The sequence below is a fragment of the Bombina bombina genome, chromosome 7 (assembly GCF_027579735.1).
Source record: "Bombina bombina isolate aBomBom1 chromosome 7, aBomBom1.pri, whole genome shotgun sequence".
In the NCBI taxonomy this organism is placed as follows: Eukaryota; Metazoa; Chordata; class Amphibia; order Anura; family Bombinatoridae; genus Bombina; species Bombina bombina.
Window position 1 is genome coordinate 406,740,007 of NC_069505.1, and position 27,003 is coordinate 406,767,009.

The following is a 27,003-nucleotide window of genomic DNA, read 5'->3' on the forward strand; positions in this document are numbered from 1 at the left end:
TAATCAGTACTCAAAATTTCCACTTACCCTGGGCGAGTATAAATTGAACTGGGGGAGTAGAGAGGGAGATAAACGCTGTTTATACACTGAGCAAAATGACCATCGACTGTATTTATTTATACAATTGTATTAAAAGAACTTATTTTGTTATGGCTTAAAATAAAACATGGAAACAAACAAACTGCACACTAAGGTGCTTCACAATGGCTAAACATATGCAAAGAGGGGGTGGGTATGGTGTAGGAAGGCGATGGGTGGGCTCAGAAGTGGAGAGTGACATTTGGCCTGGCTAGTAGCTCGGAACTTAAGATGTTGAGCCCTTTCTATCTATCTATCTATCTATCTATCTATCTATCATCTCTTTCTTCTACATCAGCAGATGGTTGTAGCACCCTGAACAATGTATCATCTCCCAGCCTCAGCACTAAACAGTCTGCTATGTCTCCTCCTTGTCCTGGCAACGCATAGTCTCCAGAGGGTCCTTTTGGCATATAAGATGCATGGGAATGTTTACATATTAGCGCCTCATATGCCAAAATATATCAGTAAAAAGTGTTTATACAGAAATGCATGCTTGTGCATAGCTGGTACTGCAGTATTAATGCTCATTAGCTGATACAGACAACACCCACAACATACTGATGGGTAGGGAAAATCCTCTGAAAGCTTTATATTAAACTGTAGATCTACGTCCCTTTAAAAAAAAAATTTTTTAAAGTGAATCTGATGATAAGATTTAAATTATTTCTTGCAGACGTTTAACTGAAATAAGAAATGTCTGTATTCCCCATTCACACCTATGAATTCAAATGTTCATGCTTGTGACAGAGCGCACAATGTTTATAAAAACAAACAAAAAAACCCAACAACTTACATTTGTTTCTCTGTCTCCTTTGTTGAAATGTAGCTACTTTACATACTGTACATACATACTGAGGGAGGCTCAGGGGCGTGCATGTGTCTTGATCACTATATGGCAGCATTATTTGCAACAGTGTTTGTAGCAATGTTATAGATATAGTGCTCAAGAAACATTCACCCTCCTACCTCAGTATGCACTTATGTGAAATAACTGTTTCCACAAAGGAAATAAAGCAAAAGAAATAACTGACAACAAAAGTAAAGTAAAAAGATTGTGTTGTTTTTTTTAACTGCACAAACTATCTGAATCATGGAAGTTTTCATTTTGACTTCTACGTCCCTTTTATTACTGCAGATGTGCAGCCTTGACGAGTTCTGTGCATTGTGCTGATAGAAAACTACACTAGTCTGAGATCTTGAATTTATAAAACATGGTAACGGTTTGTCATCAAATGTTTATAGTTACAAACTCAATCTACTGTGAATTTGGCAGTTTTATTCACCACCGAATGCGGAAGTAGGAGGCTGTTTTCGGTATTTGGCTCTTTTCTGAACCAAATATCCCCTTGTGCAAGTGAAGTGATCTGTTCAAATCCAGATGTTAGTGTGTTTTACTTGCACAAGAGGATATTCGGCAGCGAAGAGAGCAGAATACCAAAGCAGCCTCCTACTTCCGCATTCGACAGTGAACAAAACTGCTAAATTCACATCTTTACAATCTACCAAGTTTCCAACATATATTGAACTTATCATAAGAACAAGAGCAACATAAATATCTGACACAAAGGCAGGGATAGCACCTGGCACTAACACTCTGTTATCTCTGCCCATATGGACAATGTCATCACATCTAGCATCAGAGAGGCTGAAATATCCTGTCTACAATCGAAGTTCTGGAAAATCACTAGAAATGCCCAGGTGACATTTCAGCAGCCCTGTTTCTGGGAGAAAATTCCCAAAAACAAATGTATCGGACAAACCTTTTCTCCAGATGCACCTTCATACTGGGACTTAATTTGGAATCTCCCCTGGTCATCGTTTTCTTCACTGTCATCAGAATCTTCACTGCTCTCAAACAATTTCGCTGTCACATTGGGTCCAGGTACCTTAATAATAAAAAGGTAAACTTATAATTCTTAAAATAACAAGGTTTAAATTCTCAAAATTTCTATCATGTATTTTGCATGAAAATAAGTTTGTTAAAGCCGTTTATTTTTAAGCCAACAGGAAGTGCATGTTTGTTCACAATTAAACTGCCACCGCTTTATTGGTGGTTAGTGATACACTTCACAAGCAAAATAACAACAAAATTATTTGTCTTTAATTTTTAAGACGTCTTCTTTTAAATGCAAGAAACAAAACAATTACTTTTCTGTCCCTTTAATGGGGTCATCCCTCTCATTCTTTTTCAAATCCATTATTTATTGATGGTATAAAGAAGAATGTGAATACAGTGTAATCATAAGAATTAGAATATGTATAGTACAGGGAGTTATTTTACTTGATTATCACAATCTGAGATTTCTCCATACTGCTAACAGTCCTGAGGATTATTTTAACCTATATACATTTTGGAACTGAAAAAGACAATAGAATAGGGACAATAAGCAATGTTATATGGAGGATGTCGGGAGCCCCGACCTCTTCACAGTTAGGTCCCAAAAGTGAAGTGTCCACAACTCACACAGATCCTGTGGGGCACAATATGTGATCTCAAGTTAAGTAAGCTACCGTTCCTATTTGCTGAAAGTGCCGTTTCTGTAAAACCGTTGTAGTTTTCAAAGTGGTGAGCGGTTCTGGTCGTCTCTCAGTGATATGTAGGCTTCGTGATGCAGAAGCGGTAGTGATGGGGGGGTCTTGCTGGTTCTGCAGAATTGTCCCTTCTGAGAGTATTTGGTCATGGGCATAAGTGGAGAAGTTCAAGGGTTCTTTTTGCACGGAGGGTGTCATTATTTCGGGTATACCATCGATACCTCGGGGGTAGGCTGATTCAGTTGAGTAGCTACACGTTGGCTCAGCTGGATCTGTGAATGTGTCACATGGATCATCTCGATTTCCTTCAGGTATATGCTGTGTTGGTATCTCAGTAGCCTGTAATATGGAGCTGGGCTCGGGCTGCATTGCAAGGCCTGGGATTGAGGGTCTCAAATAGTCAGACGGTTGGTTAACTGGCGCAATGTGATCATCCTGAATGTCTCTGATGCACTCCCGGTCTTCAGGTTCAGTAGATGGATTAAGTGTGGGAGAAAGCGCCTTCCTTGAAACAAGTTGCGCATTCTGCTCGTTCCCATTTGGCACATCCAGCTCGAGTTCCCTTTCAGGTACCTTTTGTATCAAGGGTTCAGCGTTCTCTAGGAAAGCTCTAGGTAAGGATTTTTGTGTAACAGGCGCTCTATTTTGGCAAAAGGCTAATCCAATGTTTGCAGTGAGCTTGTCTCCCATGCGGTCTCCATGTTGATATTTCCCGATTTTAAGTAAGATGAAAAGTTCTGGATTGTTGATCTGTGGACTTGTTATCAGTATGTTGCCTTATTCGATGTTGTAGATGAAAAGTTCAGTACGGCACATGTTGTTATCTGCCAGCACTGGTAACATGGTGTAGCCGGGGGGGGGGTTTGTGGCCTAATAGTGGGCCGCCACCTTATATTTCCGATCTGTAGCTCTAATTTCATTAAAACAGCAGATTTAAGCTGATATATAACCACTAAAGATGAAGCAGCTATATCTTGTAGTGTGCTAATAGATTAATCGCTGTAATGTCTCCAAAATCGGTGGATTAGTGAAGATTCTGTCAGAGATCACAGAAAGTGCATCCTGTCAGGTATGCTGTACGGACACACCTCCTCAGAATTCTTTAAAATAATTGAACTTTTATAACATTATGATAATATTAAGAAATTGGAAGTGATAGATTTATAACGATTAACATTATTGTCGAGTCACTGGATTTGAGTATTAAGTGGTATAGAAAAGTTACGACAAAAAAAAAACAACAGTAATAAATAAAAGTAATTATGTTTGGTTTGATAAGAAAACATGTAATTACTTAAAAAAAAAGCCTGTACACGCAGTTGGTATTGGATGTGTTTTTATTTTACCTGTTTTACCTTGCTGTTAAAATAAACATGGTAAGACTTTTTACAAAACACCGGAACTACTGTGTTGATCAGCTTGAGACTACGCTACTTTGTCTTCATTTCTCCGGACTGGAGAGACCATACAAAGCCTTATATTGCTCAGTTTGAGCACAGCGAGCTGGGCTGCTGTTGAAGGACCAGCCTGCACTACTTGGCACATTTGGGTGCCGCTACCTTTGTGAGTACCCAGCTTTTGTGCTTATCTCATATGCATCTTTTATTATATTAATTTGTTTTATTTGTGTTTTCCCCTTATGTACTACTAATACATGAGAATTGGGAGACAATGGTCTAAGAAGTCAGCGAGCTGGGCTGCTGAAAAAGGTCCAGCCTGTTTCTATTGGCACAAGTGAGTGCCGCTGGCACATGTAAGTACCCTGCTCTGTGATCTTATATTACTGATACACACGTGCTGTGCCTCTTTTTTTGCTCTTATACATAATATCAAAATATGTTGCAATTAGACTACACATATACCGCTCCAAATATAGTTATGTTTGCTACTAGACTATTTTACCTTTCATATATATACACCAGTATTATGCAGTTAAAGAACTGTCGCTACATTCCAATTTCACATATTAAGCGACTACCACATAGAAGCGTGTTTGCTATATCAGCTGAAAACTAACCACATGAAAGAGCTTATTCTGCAGTGTCTGAGTGCAAGCCATAGTAATGTACCCAATTCTATATCTATTTAAAGTTAGGGTGTTACATACCCATACCCCTAGATAAAACAATGCATGTCTAAGTGTACCCATACCCTAGATAAAACAATGCATGTCTAAGTGTACCCATACCCCTAGATAAAACAATGCATGTCTAAGTGTACCCATACCCCTAGATAAAACAATGCATGTCTAAGTGTACCCATACCCCTAGATAAAACAATGCATGTCTAAGTGTACCCATACCCCTAGATAAAACAGTGCATGTCGAAGTGTACCCATACCCCTAGATAAAACAATGCATGTCTAAGTGTACCCATACCCCTAGATAAAACAATGCATGCCTAAGTGTACCCATACCCCTAGATAAAACAATGCATGTCTAAGTGTACCCATACCCCTAGATAAAACAATGCATGTCTAAGTGTACCCATACCCCAAGATAAAACAATGCATGTCTAAGTGTACCCATACCCCTAGATAAAACAATGCATGTCTAAGTGTACCCATACCCCTAGATAAAACAATGCATGTCTAAGTGTACCCATACCCCTAGATAAAACAATGCATGTCTAAGTGTACCCATACCCCTAGATAAAACAATGCATGCCTAAGTGTACCCATACCCCTAGATAAAACAATGCATGTCTAAGTGTACCCATACCCCTAGATAAAACAATGCATGGCTAAGTGTACCCATACCCCTAGATAAAACAATGCATGGCTAAGTGTACCCATACCCTAGATAAAACAATGCATGTCTAAGTGTACCCATACCCCTAGATAAAACAATGCATGTCTAAGTGTACCCATACCCCTAGATAAAACAATGCATGTCTAAGTGTACCCATACCCCTAGATAAAACAATGCATGTCTAAGTGTACCCATACCCCTAGATAAAACAATGCATGTCTAAGTGTACATTTAGTCCTTTGGGACTTAAGGTGTCAAGCTGGTAGATCCACCTGGTCTCGCTCTGCAGTAACACCCAACTTCTATCACCTCCTCTGTACAGTGGAGGGACATGGTCAATAATGATGTACCGTAAATCTGCCACTGTGTGTTTGCCCTGTTGGTCAGATTTACCATCCTTTATGGCAGTACGAATTGCCGACCTGTGGTTAACCATTCTAGTGCAGGTATACCTTGCTCATACAGCGGGTTAGGGACCTCCTTAAAGTGAAACAAGGCGGTTTTAGCTTTCTTTTCACTTGCCAGTGTGTTTAAAAACTTGAAACCATGTTTGAACTAACATATATTAGGGGTGCAATAGCGCTACGTTTAGTTTAACACTAGCACAGCACAGTATTCAATTAGTATTCAATAAATACTGTACCTGTAAAAAATAGTGACAATTACTGTAGTAAAATTTTCCAGACTATAACACTGAGTCACAGATTGCACTGTAATGCTGTAAACTGAGTGAACTGCGCATAACAAAATGGTGCCAGTCACTTTTCTCGCAATCTCGCGATGATTACAGCACTGTTTCATAATCCTTGGAGGTTGAACTTCAGCTCCACAAAGCGCTGTATAAGCGAAGCGCTGTTAAGTGAGGTATACCTGTACGTAGATCATCCTGGGTCTTTCCTATATAAAACTTTCCACAGGACAGTGGAGCATGTAAATGATGCACTTCTTGGTACATGATACCCTGTGTCTAATCGTATACTTCTTGTTGGACCATGAATGTAGGAAAAATTTGCCCTCTGTTAGACCACTAAAGGTGGTACAACCACTGCACCAGAAGCACCCCATTTTAGTAGTGTTCAACCAGGTAATATTGGTGTAGTTGGGTCTGTAATCTGGTCGCATCAACATGTCCTTTAAGGAATTGCCCCTTTTATACCCAACCATAGTTGGATCCATGTTCTTAAAGGGTAGTGTTGCATCAGTGGGCATGATGTTCCAATGTTGTCTTACTGCTTTAGAGAAACTTGTTTTTTCAGGAGTAAACACCGTGGACAAAATCAATCTCTGTGTCCTTATTTTTGTTCTTCTTCTCCAAGGCTTGTATTTGTGTCATCTCCATAGATCTATTATAGGCCTCATCCAGATGTTTCTTGCTGTACCCTCTGGTCTGAAATTTTACTTTCATGGCCTCAATCTGTCTGATCTTAACATCTTCTTCACTGTTGTTCCTAACCACACGTTTGAACTCTGATTCAAGCAGGGCTCTCTTTAGACTAGGTGGATGACAACTTGTGACCTCCAGAATCGAATTTCTGTCTGTGTCCTTCTGGTAGAGCGTGGTATGTAATTTACTCCCGTTTTTATAAATACGGAGGTCCAGGAATTTAATAACTTGATTGCTGCTCGTCATCTTGAATTTCAAATTATCATTTACACTATTTAGGTCACTGAACCATTGATCCAGGTCTTCGGTACATTCGTATCCTTTCATCATGAAACAGGTCAGTCACCTTACTCTCAAATTGTGCCATATATAGATTGGCATAGGATGGGGCCACATTGGACCCCATCGCTGTGCCAGAAACTTGGAGGTAGAAGCCGTTTTCAAATTTGAAGTAGTTATACTTCAAACAAAAATCCAATAGCTGTAAGAAAGTATCCAATGGTGGACCCACATAAGGAAAATGCAACAGACTGGCTCGTTTGGAGGCAAGCCCCTCTTCATGAGGGATAACAGTAAACTGCTTACGTCAAGTAAGACTAATATTCCTTCCTCTGTTAGATTATCAACTGTTTGCAACTGTTTTACCAATTCTATAGAATCCAGTAAAAATGAATTAATACATTTCACCAGCGGTTGGCGTATACTGTCGAGATATGTAGTGATGATTTATAATATAGATCCCTGCGCTGACACTATCGGCCATCCTATGGGAATTTGAGAGTCCTTGTGGACTTTAGGCAATGTATATATTATTGGAATGATGGGAAATTCAAACTTTCATATATTTACATACACTCTTTGTAAGTGCATTCTGTTCAAGCATCAATGTAAGGTAATTATCAATGGTTTTCTTAAAATCCTTTGTAGGATCTTTAGATAGTGAGCAATAGACTGTCACATCATTAAGTTGCTGTAGCAATTTATTTCTATAATTGTCATAGTCCTGGAGTACCAGGGCTCCGCCTTTATCAGCTTATCTAATGACCAAGCTGGGGTTATTCTTTAATCCCCTTAAGGCATCCCATTCTCCTTTTGTCAAATTATTTCTAATTTTGTCATTCACAGGTTGTTGCAGAGTGACCAAATTTTTGCTAGTCATCCTATAAAAAGTATCCACGCTGGTACTTTTAGGATCAAACTTGCTCCTTTTTCTGAAGATGTCAATCTCACCGCTATTGTTCCCAAAATGTTCCTTGAGTCGAATCTTTCTATAAAATTTGTACATTTTTGTACTTTGTTCTGCATGTGACAGTTGGTGGGAGCTCAGATTCATGACAATGCTGTTATTCAGTGGCGACGCCATTGTCATGGAGGTATGCCTCGGGTCCCTATACTTGTACCCACCTCTCCTCGGGTGTGGCCTCCTCCCATGCGTTTTTTTTGAGCGAGTGACCATCTGTTGTGTTTCAGAGTCATATGTTTCAGCATCAGTCCTTGGACTGTCAGTATCAGAACTGTTATCAGAACTTTCAACCGCATTCAGGGTTCTGGGTTTGAACACTCTAGGTCTTCTATTTCTGGAAACATATCTACGCTCCTCAGGTCCCATTGGCCATCTGTAAATTATTTTATCTTTGTAATCTGTTGTAACTTGCTTCCCATTTCTTCTCATTGAAGGAGATGAGCTCTTTTTCATACTCATCAACTTGTTTCTTTAACTTTTCAATACAGTTTTCATCAGTATCACTCTTTAATTTATCACCATGTACCAGTTCAAATGTAGAAACTTCACCTTCTATTTGTTTGAGTTGTAATCCCACTTCTTCTATAACTAACAAAATTAAGTCCAGTGAGCATTTATTCAAAATGCTGCACCACTTTTTACAGAATGCGGCATTGTTGCGGCCAATGGTAGGAGTATTTTTAATCCTGAAGCCCTTGGTATAAGATTTCCTATGATAACCAGACAAATTAGAAGCCATGGAGTTTTAAATCTACTCCTTTTTTCTTTAGTTTCATCATCAGGTGGGTATAAAAGGGGTAATTCCTTAAAGGACATGTTGATGCGACCAGATTACAGACCCAGCTACACTAATATTACCTGTTTGAACACTACTAAAATGGGGTGCTTCCGGTGCAGTGGTTGCACCATCTGTAATGGTCTAACCCAGAGCAAATTTGTCCTACATTCATTGTCTAACAAGAAGTATACGATTAGATACAGGGTATCATGTACCACGAAGTACATCATTTACATGCTCCACTGTCCTTGTGGAAAGTTTTATATAGGAAAGACCGAGGATGATCTACGTACTAGAATGGCAAACCAAAGGTCGGCAATTCGTACTGCCATAAAAGGATGGAAGTCTGACCAACCTGTGGCTAGACATTTTTTCAGGGCAAACACACAGTGGCAGACTTACGGTACATCATTATTGACCATGTCCCTCCACTGTACAGAGGAGGTGATAGAGGTTGGGTGTTACTGCAGAGAGAGAGACCAGGTGGATCTACCAGCTTGACACCTTAAGTCCCAAAGGCCTAAATGTACACTTAGACATGCATTGTTTTATCTAGGGGTATGGGTACACTTAGACATGCATTGTTTTATCTAGGGGTACGGGTACACTTAGACATGCATTGTTTTATCTAGGGGTATGGGTACACTTAGACATGCATTGTTTTATCTAGGGTATGGGTACACTTAGCCATGCATTGTTTTATCTAGGGTATGGGTACACTTAGACATGCATTGTTTTATCTAGGGGTATGGGTATGTAACACCCTAACTTTAACTAGATATAGAATTGGGTACATTACTATGGCTGGCACTCAGACACTGCAGAATAAGCTCTTTCATGTGGTTAGTTTTCAGCTGATATAGTACACACGCTTCTGTGGTAGTCGCTTAATATGTGAAATTGGAATGTAGTAGCAACAGTTCTTCAACTGCATAATACTGGTGTGTATATTATATATATATATATATATATATATATATATATATATATATATATATATATATATATATATAAAAGAGAAAAATAAAATAGTCTAGTAGCAAACATAACTATACTTTGGAGCGGTATATGTGTAGTCTAATTGCAACATATTTTGATATTAATACTCAAATGCTATAATATTATTATACTGGCATGAATAGATTTATTATATGTTCCTCCATGAATAGCAGTACATAATGGTTGATGAAGTAATAACCTATATGATAGAATAGCCAAGTCTTTTTAAACTTTGCTTTTTATGTTTTTGTATTTTTGAACAGCCCGTGTTGCCGTAGGTCCTCATGCGCTATGGCGGCCGGGTTACACTGGTGATTGGGGAGTGTATAAGGTGGAGGTAAGCTCATTTGATGTATGAATCTGAGGAAGGGGGGGGGGGGAGACCCCGAAAATGTTAATTCAATAAAGAATTTGTTAACTTTAAAACGGAGAGTGGCTTCCTGGAATGGATATGTGTATGTGTGTGTGTGTGTATATAAGCTCTTCACACTTTGGTGATTCATTGAGAAAGGTTCCTGATCGGTACAGAAACGTTTGGGGAATATGTTGTTTTAATGTGACCTTAATAAAAGTGACGTCTTACTTTTCAAAAATCCGGTGAGTGCAGTGCTTATCTTTGGATGAATGCGATGTGTATACTCTAACATGCAACACCCCGGCAGTTGGCGTTTGGAATAAGTGAGTGCACTTGATACAGAAAAAAGTTAGGAGCCAGGGGTAAAATTCTAGGAGCCAGTGGCTACCTGCAAAAAATATAGAGAAAATAACTCATTGTGTAGTTCATTAACAAATCTAGACAGGCCCAGGGGCTTGTTTTCCCACAGAAAACCTCTGAATTACATTGTTTCCAATGCAGCAAATGATTCTGGGTAAGATATGCAAATTAAGTACACAATGACACACCTTTTTACTTCAGTCTGCTTTTCAGCAGATTCCCTTTATGCCAAAGTATCGCTGTTCACACAGCTTATAAACTTAGCTAGGGTTAGTGCAGTGATTCATAATCATCCCAGAACAGACTGTTTCGTAGTTGTTGCTACTCATCAGCTGGGAGAAGGTTTGAATCACTGCTGGGTGAAGTTGATTCCGGGTAGAATACAACAACATTTTAAATTAGGGGGAGATAAAAGGTGAGTTTAAAATCCTCCACTACGCACAAAATATAGAGAAAATAACTCATAGTGTAGTTCATTAACAAATCTAGACAGTCCAGAAGGCTTGTTTTCCCACAGAAAACCTCTGAATTACATTGTTTCCAATGCAGCAAAGGATTCTGGGTAAGATATGCAAATTAAGTACACAATGACACACCTTTTTACTTCAGTCTGCTTTCTCCCAGCTGATGAGTAGCAACAACTACGAAACAGTCTGTCCTGGGATGGTTATGAATCACTGCACTAACCCTAGCTAAGTTTATAAGCTGTGTGAACAGCGATACTTTGGCATAAAGGGAATCTGCTGAAAAGCAGACTGAAGTAAAAAGGTGTGTCATTGTGTACTTAATTTGCATATCTTACCCAGAATCCTTTGCTGCATTGGAAACAATGTAATTCAGAGGTTTTCTGTGGGAAAACAAGCCTCTGGGCCTGTCTAGATTTGTTAATGAACTACACAATGAGAGTCAGTCTCTCTCTCTCTCTCTCTCTCTCTCTCTCTCTCTCTCTCTCTCTCTCTCTCTCTCTCTCTCTCTCTCTCTCTCTCTCTCTCTCTATATATATATATATACATACATAATATGCATACTGTAATGTTTAGCATGTTATATCCTGCAAATTGTATCACTACATTTAATTAAACATTTTAAACATTTTATGGGGAATTAAACTGTGTTTAAGGCCCATTTAAAGATATATAAAGATATATTTAAAGATATATAAAAGAGCATTACTAAAAACAAATCATGATAACAGCAGCTATTTGGAATATCACACTCACGGTTTCATTGTTTTTAGACGCTGCGTCACTGCTCTGGGAGGCATCACTGGCCTCTGCTTCCATCTTCTCATGTTCACTTTCTGATTCTGAGCCAAACACAATGTGCTGACCCTTGCTTGAGATTTTGGCATCCTAAATAAGACAAGTTGTAACATGATTTTTAAACAAAATGCTGTTTTAACCACCCTTCAAAAGGTAGGTAACATTTGTAGTTCTAATCGTGGACACTAGGGGGAGTACTGAGTCAGGGAAATATAATCACCACTCGTATCCCGCACATGAGCAGCAAAGGGGTTAAAAATAGAAGGGGAAAAGGTTTTAATTTAAATCTGACGTTCGGTCTTTATCGTTCTTATTTTGATTATCAAAAAAAGTCCTTATATTCAAACTTTATATAAAAGACAAAGCTGGTACACAGTACTACGTTGGCATAGCACTCATAAAAGGTTGCCAGGCCGAGGCATAGATCATATAACATGGCATTTCTGGGGCTACGATGAGCTTTAAAGGGACATGAAACCCCATTTTTTTCCTCTTTCATTATGCAGATAGAAAATACAATTTTAAACAAACTTCCAAAGTACTTATATTATCTCATTTGCTTAATTCTTTTAGTAGCCTTTGTTGAAGAAGCAGAAGTGAACTCATGGGAGCTATTTCAATGCATTGGGTGAGCCAATATCACGAGGCATGTATGTGCAGCCACCAAATTAGCAACTACTGAGTCTACCTAGGTATCCTTTTCAAAAAGGATACAAAGGGAACAAAACAAATTAGAAAATAGAAGTAAAATTGGAAAGTTGTTTAAAAATCATATGCTCTACCTGAATCATGAAAAAACAAACACAATTATTGTGTGATTTCCCCAAAAGTACGGATTTTAATTCAAAGAAATGTAACCATGTGTTTTTCACAAGATTATTATGTGTGCAAGCTCAGATTTGCTTATGCTTAGCACATACATATGTAGATCGCACTAAATAAGACACCATCATCTAAACTATGGGACTAGTGCTTTTAGATTTGTCACTATGTGTCCTTTCTTACCCTATTCCTCACACTTACCGATTTTAGCAAAGCTCCCTGAATTGTCTTTTTCTGTAACTCTCGCTCCTTCCTCCTCTCCTCCATTGCAGCCAAACGTTTCTTGTTGTCCTGCAGCTGCTTGTCCCCTCCTCGCTGCTGCATTCTTGGGGTGGGTTGCTCCACAAGATGTTTTTTTCCTGCATCTGTCTGAGCCTTGGTGCCCTTCTGTAGATTATGAAGAGCTGCAGCAGATGGGGCATTGCTTGCTTCATCCTCGCTGCTGGATTCAACACTGCTTGTGTCATTGTCACTACTATAGCTAGAGTCCTCTTCTTTCCGTTTATTAGCTTTTGGCTGGCTTGAGACTTGTTTGTGACCCACTTTGGAATCACTTACCCCTCTGGAGCCTGGCTCCTGCTCTTTTTCCTTTTTGGAAACATCTGAACTAGATTTGACAACACTTGAACTTTTTGCCCCTTTAGCTGCACCCTGAGCTAAAGACTTAGTGGTCTTAGGAGTCGACAAAGTGTTCATAGATACCTCCCCCTTCTCCAACCGCGTTTTTCCTAGAAGAGACCCCAGTCCTTTAAATTCTGGAAACACAGCTGGAGGAACATTATTCCTTTTTTGTTTAGATCTCTTGTCAGAACGATCATCATCATCCTCATCCTGCAAAATAGATGCTACAATATCTTCTGGATCAATCCCTGTTCTTTTCCTGTCTTTTGTTACAGGTGTCTGCACTTTGCTGTTTTCTAATTCTCCTTGGTCGCTATCAGACTTCTTATCATTTGTTTCCTCTTCTGAAGACTCTTTGGCAGAGTTTGCTAACTTTTCTAGGTCTCCCATTGTAAGATCGAGTCGGTAGCAGTTTTGCATCATAGAATTATATTCTTCATCAGAACAGGAGTCACTGCTTTCAGAGTCAGAATTCTCTTCCACACTTTGTGAATCCAGCTCACCATGTTCTGGTCTTATTGAGGTGTGACTATCCTTGTCCTCTACAGTCTTCTTCAGTTTTTTTGGTAAAACATGTGGATTTTCTTTCTCTAAAGTTCCTTTTTGCCTCTCATTATTAATGGGTTTGTCTTTCTGGACAGCTTTCGTGACTGCAATGATTTCATCAGTATCTGCAGAGTCGTATTCACTGTCATCTTTTGTTCCTTCTAGCATCTCCATATTTATAACTTTGCCCTTCTGAGATGTTTCTTTCTTTGTTAGAATAAGTGGCTTATTTTTCTCTAGCGTTCCTTTTCTCATGTCCATATTAATGCCTTTGTCTTTCTGGACAGTTTTGGTAACTGCAATGATTTCATCAGTATCTGCAGAGTCGTATTCACTGTCATCTTTTGTTCCTTCTAGCATCTTCATATTTATAACTTTGCCCTTCTGAGATGTTTCTTTCTTTGTTAGAATATGTGGTTTATTTTTCTCTAGCGTTCCTTTTCTCATGTCCATATTAATGCCTTTGTCTTTCTGGACAGTTTTGGTAACTGCAATGATTTCATCAGTATCTGCAGAGTCGTATTCACTATCATCTTTTGTTCCTTTTGGCATCTCCATATCAATGAATTTGCCCTTAACAATGGTTTCTTTCTTCAACTTCTTTTTTTCTAAAGGTCCCTTTTGCATCTCCATATTAATGGATTTTTCCTTCTGGACAGTTTTGGTGACTGAAATGATTTCGTCAGTATCTGCAGAGTCATATTCAATGTCATCTTTGTCTTTAGTGCTGCCCTTCTTTGTATTTGACTTATTTTTACAATCCCAATGAGTCGTATAACTCAGTTCAAAGGAATCTGCCACCACCTCTAAATTGGCATCATCAGTAGGTATCATACCTTCTTGCCGAGCCTTCTTCTCCCTTTCTAATATGGCTTTTAATTCTTCTTCAGAATCACTTTCCCCATCAGAAAAGCTCTTTCTATTCCTCTTTACTAAATGTCCATTCACCGCCTTCAGTCCAGAGGGCGTTTTAACTTGGCGCCCACCTGAGGCACTAGCAGAGACGCAATCTGAAGATAGAGAATCCTTTCTGTTAAATTTTCTTGGTGACCCTGTTTCAGATGTATCTAGGCGTTTTTCTAATTTAAGCTTCTTTTGCACTGGATTTTTGGGACTTGGGAACTCTCCTCTTCTCTTCTTGCTTATTTCATCATCACCTCCTTCCAGATGCCACGTCAACTGAGATACAGGAACAGCCTCACACGAGCCAGCTTCTAATTTTTTAATGTTGTGACAGTATTTTGAAGGATCATATTTAATGACGTTTGTCAGAGTAAAGGAAGATTACAGAGCTGGCATTATACTTAAAACATTGGCAGAATATTGTGATAAAGAAGCAACATCTTATTCTGGTTTCAATGCTTCAAGTTGGTCTCATTACTCTATCTTATCGTAGACTTCAGAAAATTAAAAAGAGATAGAATAGTCGTATTTGCATGAATTAGTCACTGAATAAAGTCAAACAAAATAAATGTGATAATTAAGCCACAAAAAAAAATCTATTTATATTGTAACAATTTTTTTTTTACAAATGAAAATCAAACTGCTTTTAAATATGTGGAAAACAAAATATTGTTAGACTGTATGGTTTACTACCATTTTCTTCACTTCATTGCGGTTGTCATCAAATCTACTAGAGTTTGGTCATGTAATTAAATCAGGAAACAAACTAGCTGTTTAAAAACTAATTCTCTTGCCATTCTGAATTTTTTTTAGACTGAAATAATGTTTGTGGCAATTGACTTTTTGAACCATTCTTCAGTTGTAATAAGAGTTAAAGGGATAGTCTAGTCAAAATTAAACTTTCGTGATTCAGATAGAGCATACAATTTTAAGCAACTTTCTAATTTACTTTTATTATCAATTTTTCTTTGTTCTCTTGGTATCTTTATTTGAATGTAAGCTTAGGAGCCGGCCCATTTTTTTGGTTCAGCACCTGGGTAGCAATTGTTGATTGCTGGCTACATTTAGACACCAATCAGAAAGTGATACCCAGGGTTCTAAACCAAAAATGGTCCGGCTCCTTTGCTTACATTCTTGCTTTTTCAAAAAAAGATACCAAGAGAATGAAGAAAATTTGATAATAGGAGTAAATTAGAAAGTTGCTTAAAAATGCTGCTCTATCTGAATCATGAAAGTTTAATTTTGACTAAACTATCCCTTTAAGCTAACATTCAACTGTAAAAATAAAAAGGTTTGAGATACATTAAGGACCCAAAACTGAATTATCATCTTACTTTAAATTCATCAACACTGTGTGCTTTTTATGTAATCATGAAAGGAAAATTTTGCGCTTCATGTCCCTTTAATTAGTTCATATTACAATTGAAGAATGATTCATCAGCCAATAGCCATTATTTCAATCTACAAAAAAAAAAAAACAGAATGGCAGAAGAATTGTTTTTAAACAGCTAGATTGCGTTTCCTGGTCTAGTTAAATAAACATACTCTAGTAGAATTGATGACAACAGCAATGAAGTGAAAAAAACCCTGTGCACGTCTGTCTCTCAAAACTTTTACGGGGAATTCAATTTTCCAATGTCCCTTTAAAAGTATATTTTGTTAGAGTTACCACTGCATATATGTCCCTTTTATTCTATTGTATTAGCTCGTTTAGGTGCAGCATCTCATGATACACACATTTGCACAGATTGTGTAGCACACTACATATAAATAAATAAAAGGGGGCATTTCGACCTAAGAATCCCTTCCCTACTCATAAAATAATCACTTGTCATTGTTTAAATAAAGCTTTTCATTTGTAAATTCCAGTTACTGAGATATATATATATATATATATATATATATATATATATATATATATATATATATATATATATATATATATATATATATATATATATATATATATATATATATATATATACACACAGAAGCAGGGAACCAGCACACTCTTTTTGTCATCCAACTGCCGGGGTGCGCTTGCAAGTAATCAAATATCAGCAAAATAAAGCAGGCACTCTCCGTTTAACTTTATCGTTTAATGGTAAACGTTTTCGGGGTCTCCCCCGTCCTCAGACCACTTACAGATATACAATAACACACATCTTAAATAGCTACTCACCCTCACCGTGTCAAATCGCCATCAGACTCCCAGCTTCCGTGTAGCGCAACTGCGCATGCACGCCCGGAACTAAGGAGAGCCGACAGGGACCAACTACCAACCACTAAAAGCAAAAGTGAAAATCAACATCACACAGAATAATGCAGCAGTGCAGACCGCTAGCTACAAATAGTACTATAATGTAAACTGATATTACTACCCTATACTAGGCATATTGTACTATACACAGACCTACCCCCAAGCTTTATTTGAACCTTATATCTTCAAATGTTTAACATCAACTGATATCATATGTTCTGCTCTATGCACAACATTATACATGAACATATTGCCATTTTACCATAAAAGGGATATTATAATATTCTTATATTTTTATATTTACATATTTACACAGAGGGATATCAGTGTTAGATAGCATTACTCTTCATGTATTACACTCATGCCCCTAACTGAACCACTAGCCCAATACCTCTTTCACCAACTCAAAAGGTATTGGACCCCTGTGCATATTACTTTACCACAGAGCACCCCACCATATCCTCTTTACTATTTGATAGTCATCCTCAGTTACACGGATGCTTAACTATCAGTGGAGAACCCAGCTGTAAAGATAATCACCTGTATTGCAATTTAACTGCATATATTCAATCCAACCATGGACGTACCCAATCATATTAGCTTAAGCTCTCATCTTACTGTGAAGGAGGCAGTGGGCATACATCCACTACAAGTTTTACAAGAAACATTGGTAATCCAAATGGACATTCAGCCCCTTTGGGTACATAGTCTCCAGGTTAAAAATCCACTGAGACTCCCGTTGTAGTAGACGCCTGCCCCTGTCACCCCCCCTAGGATTGCGTGGAACGTGGTCTATGATTATATACCGAAGGTCAGATACAGCATGACCACTGGTACTGAAGTGGCGAGCCACCGGTTGATCTGAATCACCATCCTTAATTGCCAGCCGAATCGCTGACCGGTGGTTCGCCATCCTCGTCCTGAGATCATCCTGGGTCTTACCCACGTAAAATTTACCACACGGACAGTGTAGTAAGTAAACAATATACGTGGTTGTGCAAGTCACCCTGTGCAGGATTTGATATTTTTTATTAGACCATGGATGTTGAAACGTGCTGCTCTGGGTTAACCCACCACAGGTAGTGCAACCAGTGATCTTCCACGTTTGAACCCAACCAAAGGTGACACACAGGATGCAAAGGGTAGTGTTTTGTCACTCTTCAAACGTGGAAGATCACTGAAAGATATGCTCTTGAGGCCTGACAATAGTGACAGTTATATGCCTAGTACATGGTTAAAAACCACGAAAAAAGGTTGCTTCCGTTGCAGTGGTTGCACTACCTGTGGTGGGTTAACCCAGAGCAGCACGTTTCAACATCCATGGTCTAATAAAAAATATCAAATCCTGCACAGGGTGACTTGCACAACCACGTATATTGTTTACTTACTACACTGTCCGTGTGGTAAATTTTACGTGGGTAAGACCCAGGATGATCTCAGGACGAGGATGGCGAACCACCGGTCAGCGATTCGGCTGGCAATTAAGGATGGTGATTCAGATCAACCGGTGGCTCGCCACTTCAGTACCAGTGGTCATGCTGTATCTGACCTTCGGTATATTATCATAGACCACGTTCCACGCAATCCTAGGGGGGGTGACAGGGGCAGGCGTCTACTACAACGGGAGTCTCAGTGGATTTTTAACCTGGAGACTATGTACCCAAAGGGGCTGAATGTCCATTTGGATTACCAATGTTTCTTGTAAAACTTGTAGTGGATGTATGCCCACTGCCTCCTTCACAGTAAGATGAGAGCTTAAGCTAATATGATTGGGTACGTCCATGGTTGGATTGAATATATGCAGTTAAATTGCAATACAGGTGATTATCTTTACGGCTGGGTTCTCCACTGATAGTTAAGCATCCGTGTAACTGAGGATGACTATCAAATAGTAAAGAGGATATGGTGGGGTGCTCTGTGGTAAAGTAATATGCACAGGGGTCCAATACCTTTGAGTTGGTGAAAGAGGTATTGGGCTAGTGGTTCAGTTAGGGGCATGAGTGTAATACATGAAGAGTAATGCTATCTAACACTGATATCCCCTCTGTGTAAATATGTAAATATAAAAATATAAGAATATTATAATATCCCTTTTATGGTAAAATGGCAATATGTTCATGTATAATGTTGTGCATAGAGCAGAACATATGATATCAGTTGATGTTAAACATTTGAAGATATAAGGTTCAAATAAAGCTTGGGGGTAGGTCTGTGTATAGTACAATATGCCTAGTATAGGGTAGTAATATCAGTTTACATTATAGTACTATTTGTAGCTAGCGGTCTGCACTGCTGCATTATTCTGTGTGATGTTGATTTTCACTTTTGCTTTTAGTGGTTGGTAGTTGGTCCCTGTCGGCTCTCCTTAGTTCCGGGCGCGCATGCGCAGTTGCGCTACACGGAAGCTGGGAGTCTGATGGCGATTTGACACAGTGAGGGTGAGTAGCTATTTAAGATGTGTGTTATTGTATATCTGTAAGTGGTCTGAGGACGGGGGAGACCCCGAAAACGTTTACCATTAAACGATAAAGTTAAACGGAGAGTGCCTGCTTTATTTTGCTGATATATATATATATATATATATATATATATATATATATATATATATATATATATATATATACATACATACACACACACATACATACAGGTAGCCCTCAGTTTACGCCAGGGTTAGGTTCCAGAAGGAATGGTTGTAAATCGACACCGTTGTAAATTGAAACCCATTTTATAATGTAAGTCAATGGGAAGTGAGGGAGATAGGTTCCAGGCCCCTCTCAAAACTGTCATAAGTAACACCTAATATATTATTTTTAAAGCTTTGAAATGAAGACTTTAAATGCTAAACAGCATTATAAACCTAATAAAATAATCAAACACAGCACAGACTTCACTTGCATTTTTCTGCAAACAGTTCTTTCTATGCATTCCAATCTGGACTGATTTATAGACAGGAAGATCTTGTTCCTTTGAAATCTGCTCGATAGCTCAGGTCTGGTTAAAATGATTAATTTCAGCTTGCTTGGCTTTGCTTCAACACAAGTGGACAGCTTCACCTACTGGCTATTTTAATAAATGCACTGCTTCTCAATGCTTTTCAATAGCAGTCACATGACTGGAAAAAAGGTTGTTATTCTGAAACGGTGTAAATTGAACCATTGTAAAACGAGGGTCACCTGTATTTTGTGATTCTTTATTGGTTACGTATAATGAAGGTTAAATCGAATACAAAAATCACCAAAAAGGATATTTTGCTCTTGTTATTGGCTTTCAAATGAAGCACTGGCAGCACCCGTCCATACTTACTGACCACCCAGTCCTGCAAAAGAAGATAAAGAAGTGTTACAGGTTAAAGGGACATTGTACAGTAGATTTTTATTTGCATAAATGTTTTGTAGATGATCCATTGATATAGCCCATCTGGGAGTGTTTTTGTAACAATGTATAGTTTTGATTATTTTTTTAATAACGTTGTACTGATTTTCAGACTCCTAACCAAGCCCCAAAGTATCAGATGTAGACCCACGTCTACAGATTCCTGCTGCTCCTGTTTGTGTAATGGGTCTTTTCATTTGCAGGGAGGGGGGCGAGTCTGCGCTTCCTGATTTTCCAGCCCCTTTTACTGGGTGTCCCAGTCTAACCTCATCAACAGTGCTAAATTAGGAGCTTCTAAGTAAGTTTTTAAAAGGTGTTATGCTGGATTTTTAGATGAGCATCTGTGCATATTCTTCTTTCTAGTAGTGTATGTTGCATGCAGTTATTTGAAAAATTGTGTATACTGTCCCTTTAAGCAGTTGCAAACACCCATATTATCCTGTCGGTGCGGTTAGGAAAGCATCAACACACTGCACATTGAAGTCCCAGTAATAGGAGCTTACGTTTATCGTGAAGGTCCAAAAAAATAAAATAAAACAGGTCAAAATAATAATTGTAATATTTAAGTCGTTTATTTAACTAAATATTAATTTTAATAAAAAAGTGCACACTTATTTTTTTTTTTTTAAGTCATTAACTCATGAAACAATTTAAAAAAAATCTAAATATTTGTAAATCTTGATTAAAGGGACAGGAAAGTCAACATTAAACTTGCATGATTCAGATAGAGAATGTAGTTTTTAAGACATGTTTACATTCACTTTTATTTTTAAATGTGCTTTATTCTCTTGTTGAAAAATGAATACGCACATATCATAGACTAGTGGGAGCTAGCTGCTGATTTGTGCCTGCACACATTTGTCTCCTGTGATTGGCTAACTAGATGTGTTCAACTAGCTGACACTAGTGCAATGGTGTTCTTTCAGCAAAGGATAACAACAGAATGAAGCAAATTTGATAATAGAAGTAAATTGGAAAGTTGTTTAAAATTGTATTCTCTATCTGAATCATGAAAGAAAATTTTGGAGTTTCCTGTCCCTTTAATCTGGTACCCCAGAAGAACCAGTTTCCCGCCATGCATATTTTGTTCATCTGCACATGGGCATTTTGTTATTTGTGCTTAACTAAAACAATCAAGCCATATTATTGGTCTGAAAAAATAATTGTTAAGTAATTATGAAGGATATCACGTTAGAATAGAAAATTGAATTGATTTGTTTTGAATAAAACATACTGTAAATATATTTGTCTACTGCGGCTTTTGTTTTATTGTTTAGGTACACTTTACATGCCTTATGGTTCGGAACTTCAGTCCCTGGTACGGCAGCTTTCATCTGAAACTCGGTAACCCCTGAATCCTTCAGAGACTGCACCAGATCCCGCTGGGGTTGTGCCCCCGGCTTCTTCTCTGTGGCTTCCTGTCGCTCCTGGGACAATCTGCACGGAATTAAAGGGATAGTAAACACCAAAAATGTTATTGCTTAAAAAGATAGATAATCCCTTTATTTACCATTCCCCAGTTTTGCAAAACCAACACGGTTATATTAAAGGAACATCATACATTTGTATTTTAATTGCATAAACGTTTTGTAGATGATCTATTTATAAAGCCCATAAAGTTTTTGTTTTTTTTAATGTACAGTTTTGCTTATTTTTAAATAACATTGCTCTGATTTTCAGACTCCTAACCAAGCCCCAACATTTTAGGAGAATACTGACGTATACCTACTCCAGCTTGCTCCTGTTTGTGTAAAGGGTCTTTTCATATGCAAAAGAAGGGGGGGAGGGTCTTATTTCCTACTTGCAGTGGGCTTTCCAGCTAACTTTTCAACAAAGCTAAAGTGAGAGCTTCTAAGTAAGTCTTTAAACCGTTTTATACAGGATTTTTACATCAGTATCTGTGCATATTATCCTTTATAGTATTGTCTATTACATGCAGTTATATGAAAATAGGTGTATACTGTCTCTTTAATATAGTTTTTACCTCTGTGATTACCTTGTATCTAAGATTCTGCTGACTGCCTCCTTATCTCAGATCTTTTGACAGATTTACATCTCAGGCAATTAGTACTGACTCTAAACTCCACGTGCGTGAGTACAATCAACTAACGCCCTCTAGCTGAGAAAACCTGTCAAAATGCACTGAGATAAGAGGCAGCCTTTAAGGGCTTAGACATTAGCATATGAGCCTACCTAGGTTTAGCTTTCAACTAAGAGTAACAAGAGAACAAAGCAAATTTGATGATAAAAGTAAATTAGAAAGTTGTTTAAAATGACATTCCGTATCTGAATCATGAAAGTTTAATTTGGACTTTACTATCCCTTTAACAACATATTTTTATGTGGAAAAAGCCAATGTTTTAAAAGCTGTCAATCAGGTACAACAGCCGGTGTACAGTCTAACTCTTTATGGGGCACGTGCGTAAAGCTCCAGTGATTACACTTAAAACATAAATATTGTATAAATCCCACAGCATCAATAAAATAAAATACTGCCCACTTTATAAGACCATTTTGGCAAAGACATAGCTGCAAAGTATGGTCCAACAGGGCCTTAAAGGGACATGAAACCCAATGTTTTCTTTCATGATTCATATAGGAGTATGCAGTTTTAAACAACGCTCTAATTAACTTCTATGATCAAATTTTCTTTGTTTTTTTGCTTGCTATACTTTGTTGAAAACCTGGGATGTAAGCTCAGGAGCACGTATTTAGCTGGATCACTATATGGCAGCAGTTTTGCAAGAATGTTAACCATTTGCAAGATCACTAGATTGCAGCACTAATTCCTGCCACTTAGTGCTCCAGGCGCCTACCTAGGTATCTCTTCAACAAAGAATAACATGGGAACAAAGCAATTTGCTAATAGAAGTAAATTGGAAACTTTTTTTTATTGTATGTTTTGTCTGAATCACAAAAGAGATTTGTGTGTTTCATGTCCCTTTAATCATACAGGTTTGGTCTAATATGTGCAGAAGTTATTTTATTATATTGCTGCTGTGGAATTGATACACTATTAGTGATTTAACCTTTTTTATTAAATAGTAAACACCGTTTGCGCCAGTTCATTTCAGAGTGTAGATCATACCCAGGTTTTGTGTGAGTTTTCTAGGGGAAATATATTTTAGTTTGTCCCTGAAACCGTTATCGATATCTAGCACCAGCATTAGGACTTTCATCCATTAAAGGACCAATCAATGCAGTAGAATTGCATAATTATCAAGTGCATAATAAAAAGACAATGCAGCAAGATACCATTTTCCGGCCCCATGTATCATGTGACAGATATAAGCCAATCACAGACTAGTATACGTATACCCTGTGAGCATGTGCACATGCTAAGTAGGATCTTGGTTCCCTGAAAGTATGAATATAAACAGACTGCAAAATTTGATCATGGAAGTAAATTGGAAAGAGTCTTATAACCGCTGCTCTATCTGAATCAGAAAAGTTTATTTTGACTTGAGTGTCCCTTTAAAAAAAAAAAAAAAAAAATCTTAAAAAATCATATGTTAGGACTGTCTGGATTATATTTGTCTTTATATCAACGTCTTTGTTTATCGTGGCCTCCTACCCGCAATCATTCATGTGGTGCTTATGGCACTAACATCACTAAAGAGAGGCCAGTGGAAGCCCCCTCTGTATAATGGTTTGCTCCCCCCCACCACAAATATTCTTCTAAGTATCTGAGCCTGTGGTGCTGTTTGCTCTCACACCGCTGACATAAAATGAGGCAGTGTCACTGAAACATGCAGGCAGGCGCGGAGCTTGAGACAGATGCCCCGCCCCCAAGCTTCAGGAGGAACATTATAAATGATCTCGTTAGATTAGGGATTTTTGGAATGCAAATTTTTTTTTTAAAAAACATTGTTTTCAACCCCAACAACATTTTAGGCTTTGTTTCCTGAAAATCTTTATTGTATTTTTTTTTTAGTCCCAATACTACTTGCTGAACTAAAACCTTGGTATTGCTTACTCAGTATTTTTTTCATTAGACAAGATATAATTAAAGGGACATGAAACCAAAAAATTTCTTTCATGATTCAGATAGAGAATACATATTTTAAACAACTTTCCAATTTACTTCTATTATTCAATTTGCTTTACTCTCTTGGTATCCTTTGTTAAATGAGCAGCAATGCACTACTGGGAGCTGGCTGAATACCACTGTAAGCCAATGACAAGAGGCATATATGTTCAGCCACCAAACAGCAGCTAGCTCCCAATAATGCATTGCTCCTCCTGAGCCTACCTAGAAATGTTTTTCAACAGAGGATACTAAAAGAACAAAACAAACGAGATAACAGAAGTAATAAACTGGAAAGATGTTTAAAATTGCATGCTCTGAATCATGAAAAGTTTCATTTTGACTCTTCTGTCCCTTTAATGCAACATTCTAGTTTACAAAACAATTTGCAGTTAAATGTCTAAAAACAAAATATCAGATTGTTTGTTTAACTTCTGCTAAAGGGTTAACAATAGACAAAGCAATGCACCTGGCACACTCCCATGCTACTCCAGTCTAGGTATGGCCAGTGATTGGAGGATACGCATGTATGCCACTATTTTAAAACAGTTGAATCTAAAAATGCTTTATAAATGTAATACAGTAAAAAGTAACGATCCAGTCTTGTATAAAACTACTAAATGTTTTCATGCTGGAGGAGTGGTCCTGTCCACAGAGCCCTGTGAATTGTCCCACCAAAAGCTTATATTCAACAAAATCTGTGATATATTTTCTCAGAAGTATTTCAGGTTCTCTCTTTAAAGGACCACTATACACAATATAAAGACAATGCGATAGCACTTACTTTGAATATGAAATGAGCAGTAGAATATCCCATTTCCCTCCCCTTGTACCATGTGACAGTTATCAGCCAATCACAAAATGCAAATACCTATATACCGAGTACTTTTGCACATGCTCAGTAGGAGCGTGGAGTCTCAGATAGTGTGCATGTAAAACGATTGTGCACATTTTAATAATGAAAATATATTGGAACGTCTTCTCAAAGTGCTGCTTTATCCGAATAGTGAAACTATCATTTTGACTTTAGTGTCCCTTTTATGTCACTTTCGGTATTAAAGGGACACTAAACCCAATTTTTTTCTTTCATGATTCAGATAGAGCAGAAATTTTAAGCAACTTTCTAATTTACTCCTATTATCACATTTTCTTTGTGCTCTTGCTATCTTTATTTGAAAAAGGAATGTAAGCTTAGGAGCCGGCCCATTTTTGTTTCAGTACCTGAGTTGAGCTTGCCGATTGGTGTCAGCAAGCGCTATCTAGGGTGCTGAATCAAAAATGGGCCGGCTCCTTAGCTTAGATTCCTGTTTTTTTAAATAAAGATAGCAAGAGAACGAAGAAAAATTTGATAATAGAAGTAAATTAGAAAGTTGCTTAAAAATTCCTGCTCTATCTGAATCATGAAAGAAAGAAAAAATGTGACTTTAGTGTCCCTTTAATGTCACTTTCGGTATTAAAGCATGGGCATTGCAGGAGAGATGGTGCAATAAGGATCCATATCTACCTGTGTAAGAAGCTTTCTTTAGCCATTTCAATTTGCAGCATTCCCCCTTTCCATTTGGTCTTGTTTAGGACGGACATACCTAAAACAAACAATTGGAGATCCTTATTGAGATTTGCACAACATTATAAATAGTGTTTTCCAAATACATAGATTGGCTCTTTTTCGGCAAGCTGGTGCCCCCTGTGGTTAAATGAAGGTAAAACAACAAGTAACAAACGAAAAGGTTATGAAAGCAGATGATAAAACCCAGAAAGTCAATTGAGTCTTCTCAGATTTCCTTCTGAAGTCTCAGCTTAAAAGGGACATGAAACCCATTTTTATTCTTTTTATGATTCAGATAGAACATGCGATTTTAAATAACTTTCCAATTTATTTCTATGATCTATTTTGTTTCGTTCTCTTTGTATCCTTTGTTAAAAAAAAAAGAATACCTAGGTAGGCTCAGAAGTTGCTGATTGGTGGCTGCACATATATGCCCCTTGTCAATGGCTCTCAGCTAGCTCCCAGTAGTGCATTGCTGCTCCGTCAACAAACGATACCAAAAGAATGAAGCAAATTAGATAATAGAAGTAAATTGGAAAGTTGTTTAAAATTGTATTCTCTATCTGAATCATGAACAAGAACAATTCTGGGTTTCGTGTCCCTTTAATTTATTCTCTGGATTTCTTTATACACATTACAGGGAGGGATTCTTGTACTCCCTTACTACCTCTACTGGAGGTCTATTCCCTGAACCAACTAATCTCTCCGTAAAAGAAATACACAAATTACCATGCACCATATTAGTGGCCTCCTTTAATTAAAGGGACATGAAACCCAACATTTCTCTTTCATTATTCAGTTATAAATACAATTTTAAACAACTTTCCAATTTACCTCTTATCACATTTGATTCATTCTCTTGGTATCCTTTGTTAAAGGAGCATCAATGCACTACTGGGAGCTAGCTGAACACACATTGAGTGAGTCAGTGACAAGAGGTATATATGTGCTGCCACCACCAATCAGCAGCTGTAGCGCATTACTGCACCTGAGTCTACCTAGGTATGCTTTCTAATAACGGATACCAATAGAACGAAGCAAATTAAATACTAGAAGTAAATTGTTACCAAGTTGTTTAAAACGACATGCTGTATCCGAATCACAAAAGAAAATTTCTGTGTTTCATGTCCCTTTAATCCTTCTAGAGTTACAGTCTCCA

At 37.9% G+C, this 27,003-nt stretch overlaps 1 protein-coding gene across 1 annotated transcript in view; it reads right to left on the bottom strand.

Annotated features, from left to right (window-relative positions):
* NOL8 (nucleolar protein 8) overlaps nt 1-27,003 on the bottom strand; it is a 64,201-nt gene that overhangs the window by 21,921 nt on the left and 15,277 nt on the right. Inside the window, exons 4-9 of the mRNA XM_053721178.1 lie at nt 25,803-25,881; nt 21,564-21,708; nt 20,147-20,215; nt 12,768-14,996; nt 11,703-11,834; nt 1,842-1,967 (exon numbers count right to left, since the gene is read on the bottom strand). Of these exons, the coding sequence (XP_053577153.1) occupies nt 1,842-1,967; nt 11,703-11,834; nt 12,768-14,996; nt 20,147-20,215; nt 21,564-21,708; nt 25,803-25,881 (2,780 nt within the window). The remainder of the gene's footprint in view (nt 1-1,841; nt 1,968-11,702; nt 11,835-12,767; nt 14,997-20,146; nt 20,216-21,563; nt 21,709-25,802; nt 25,882-27,003) is intronic.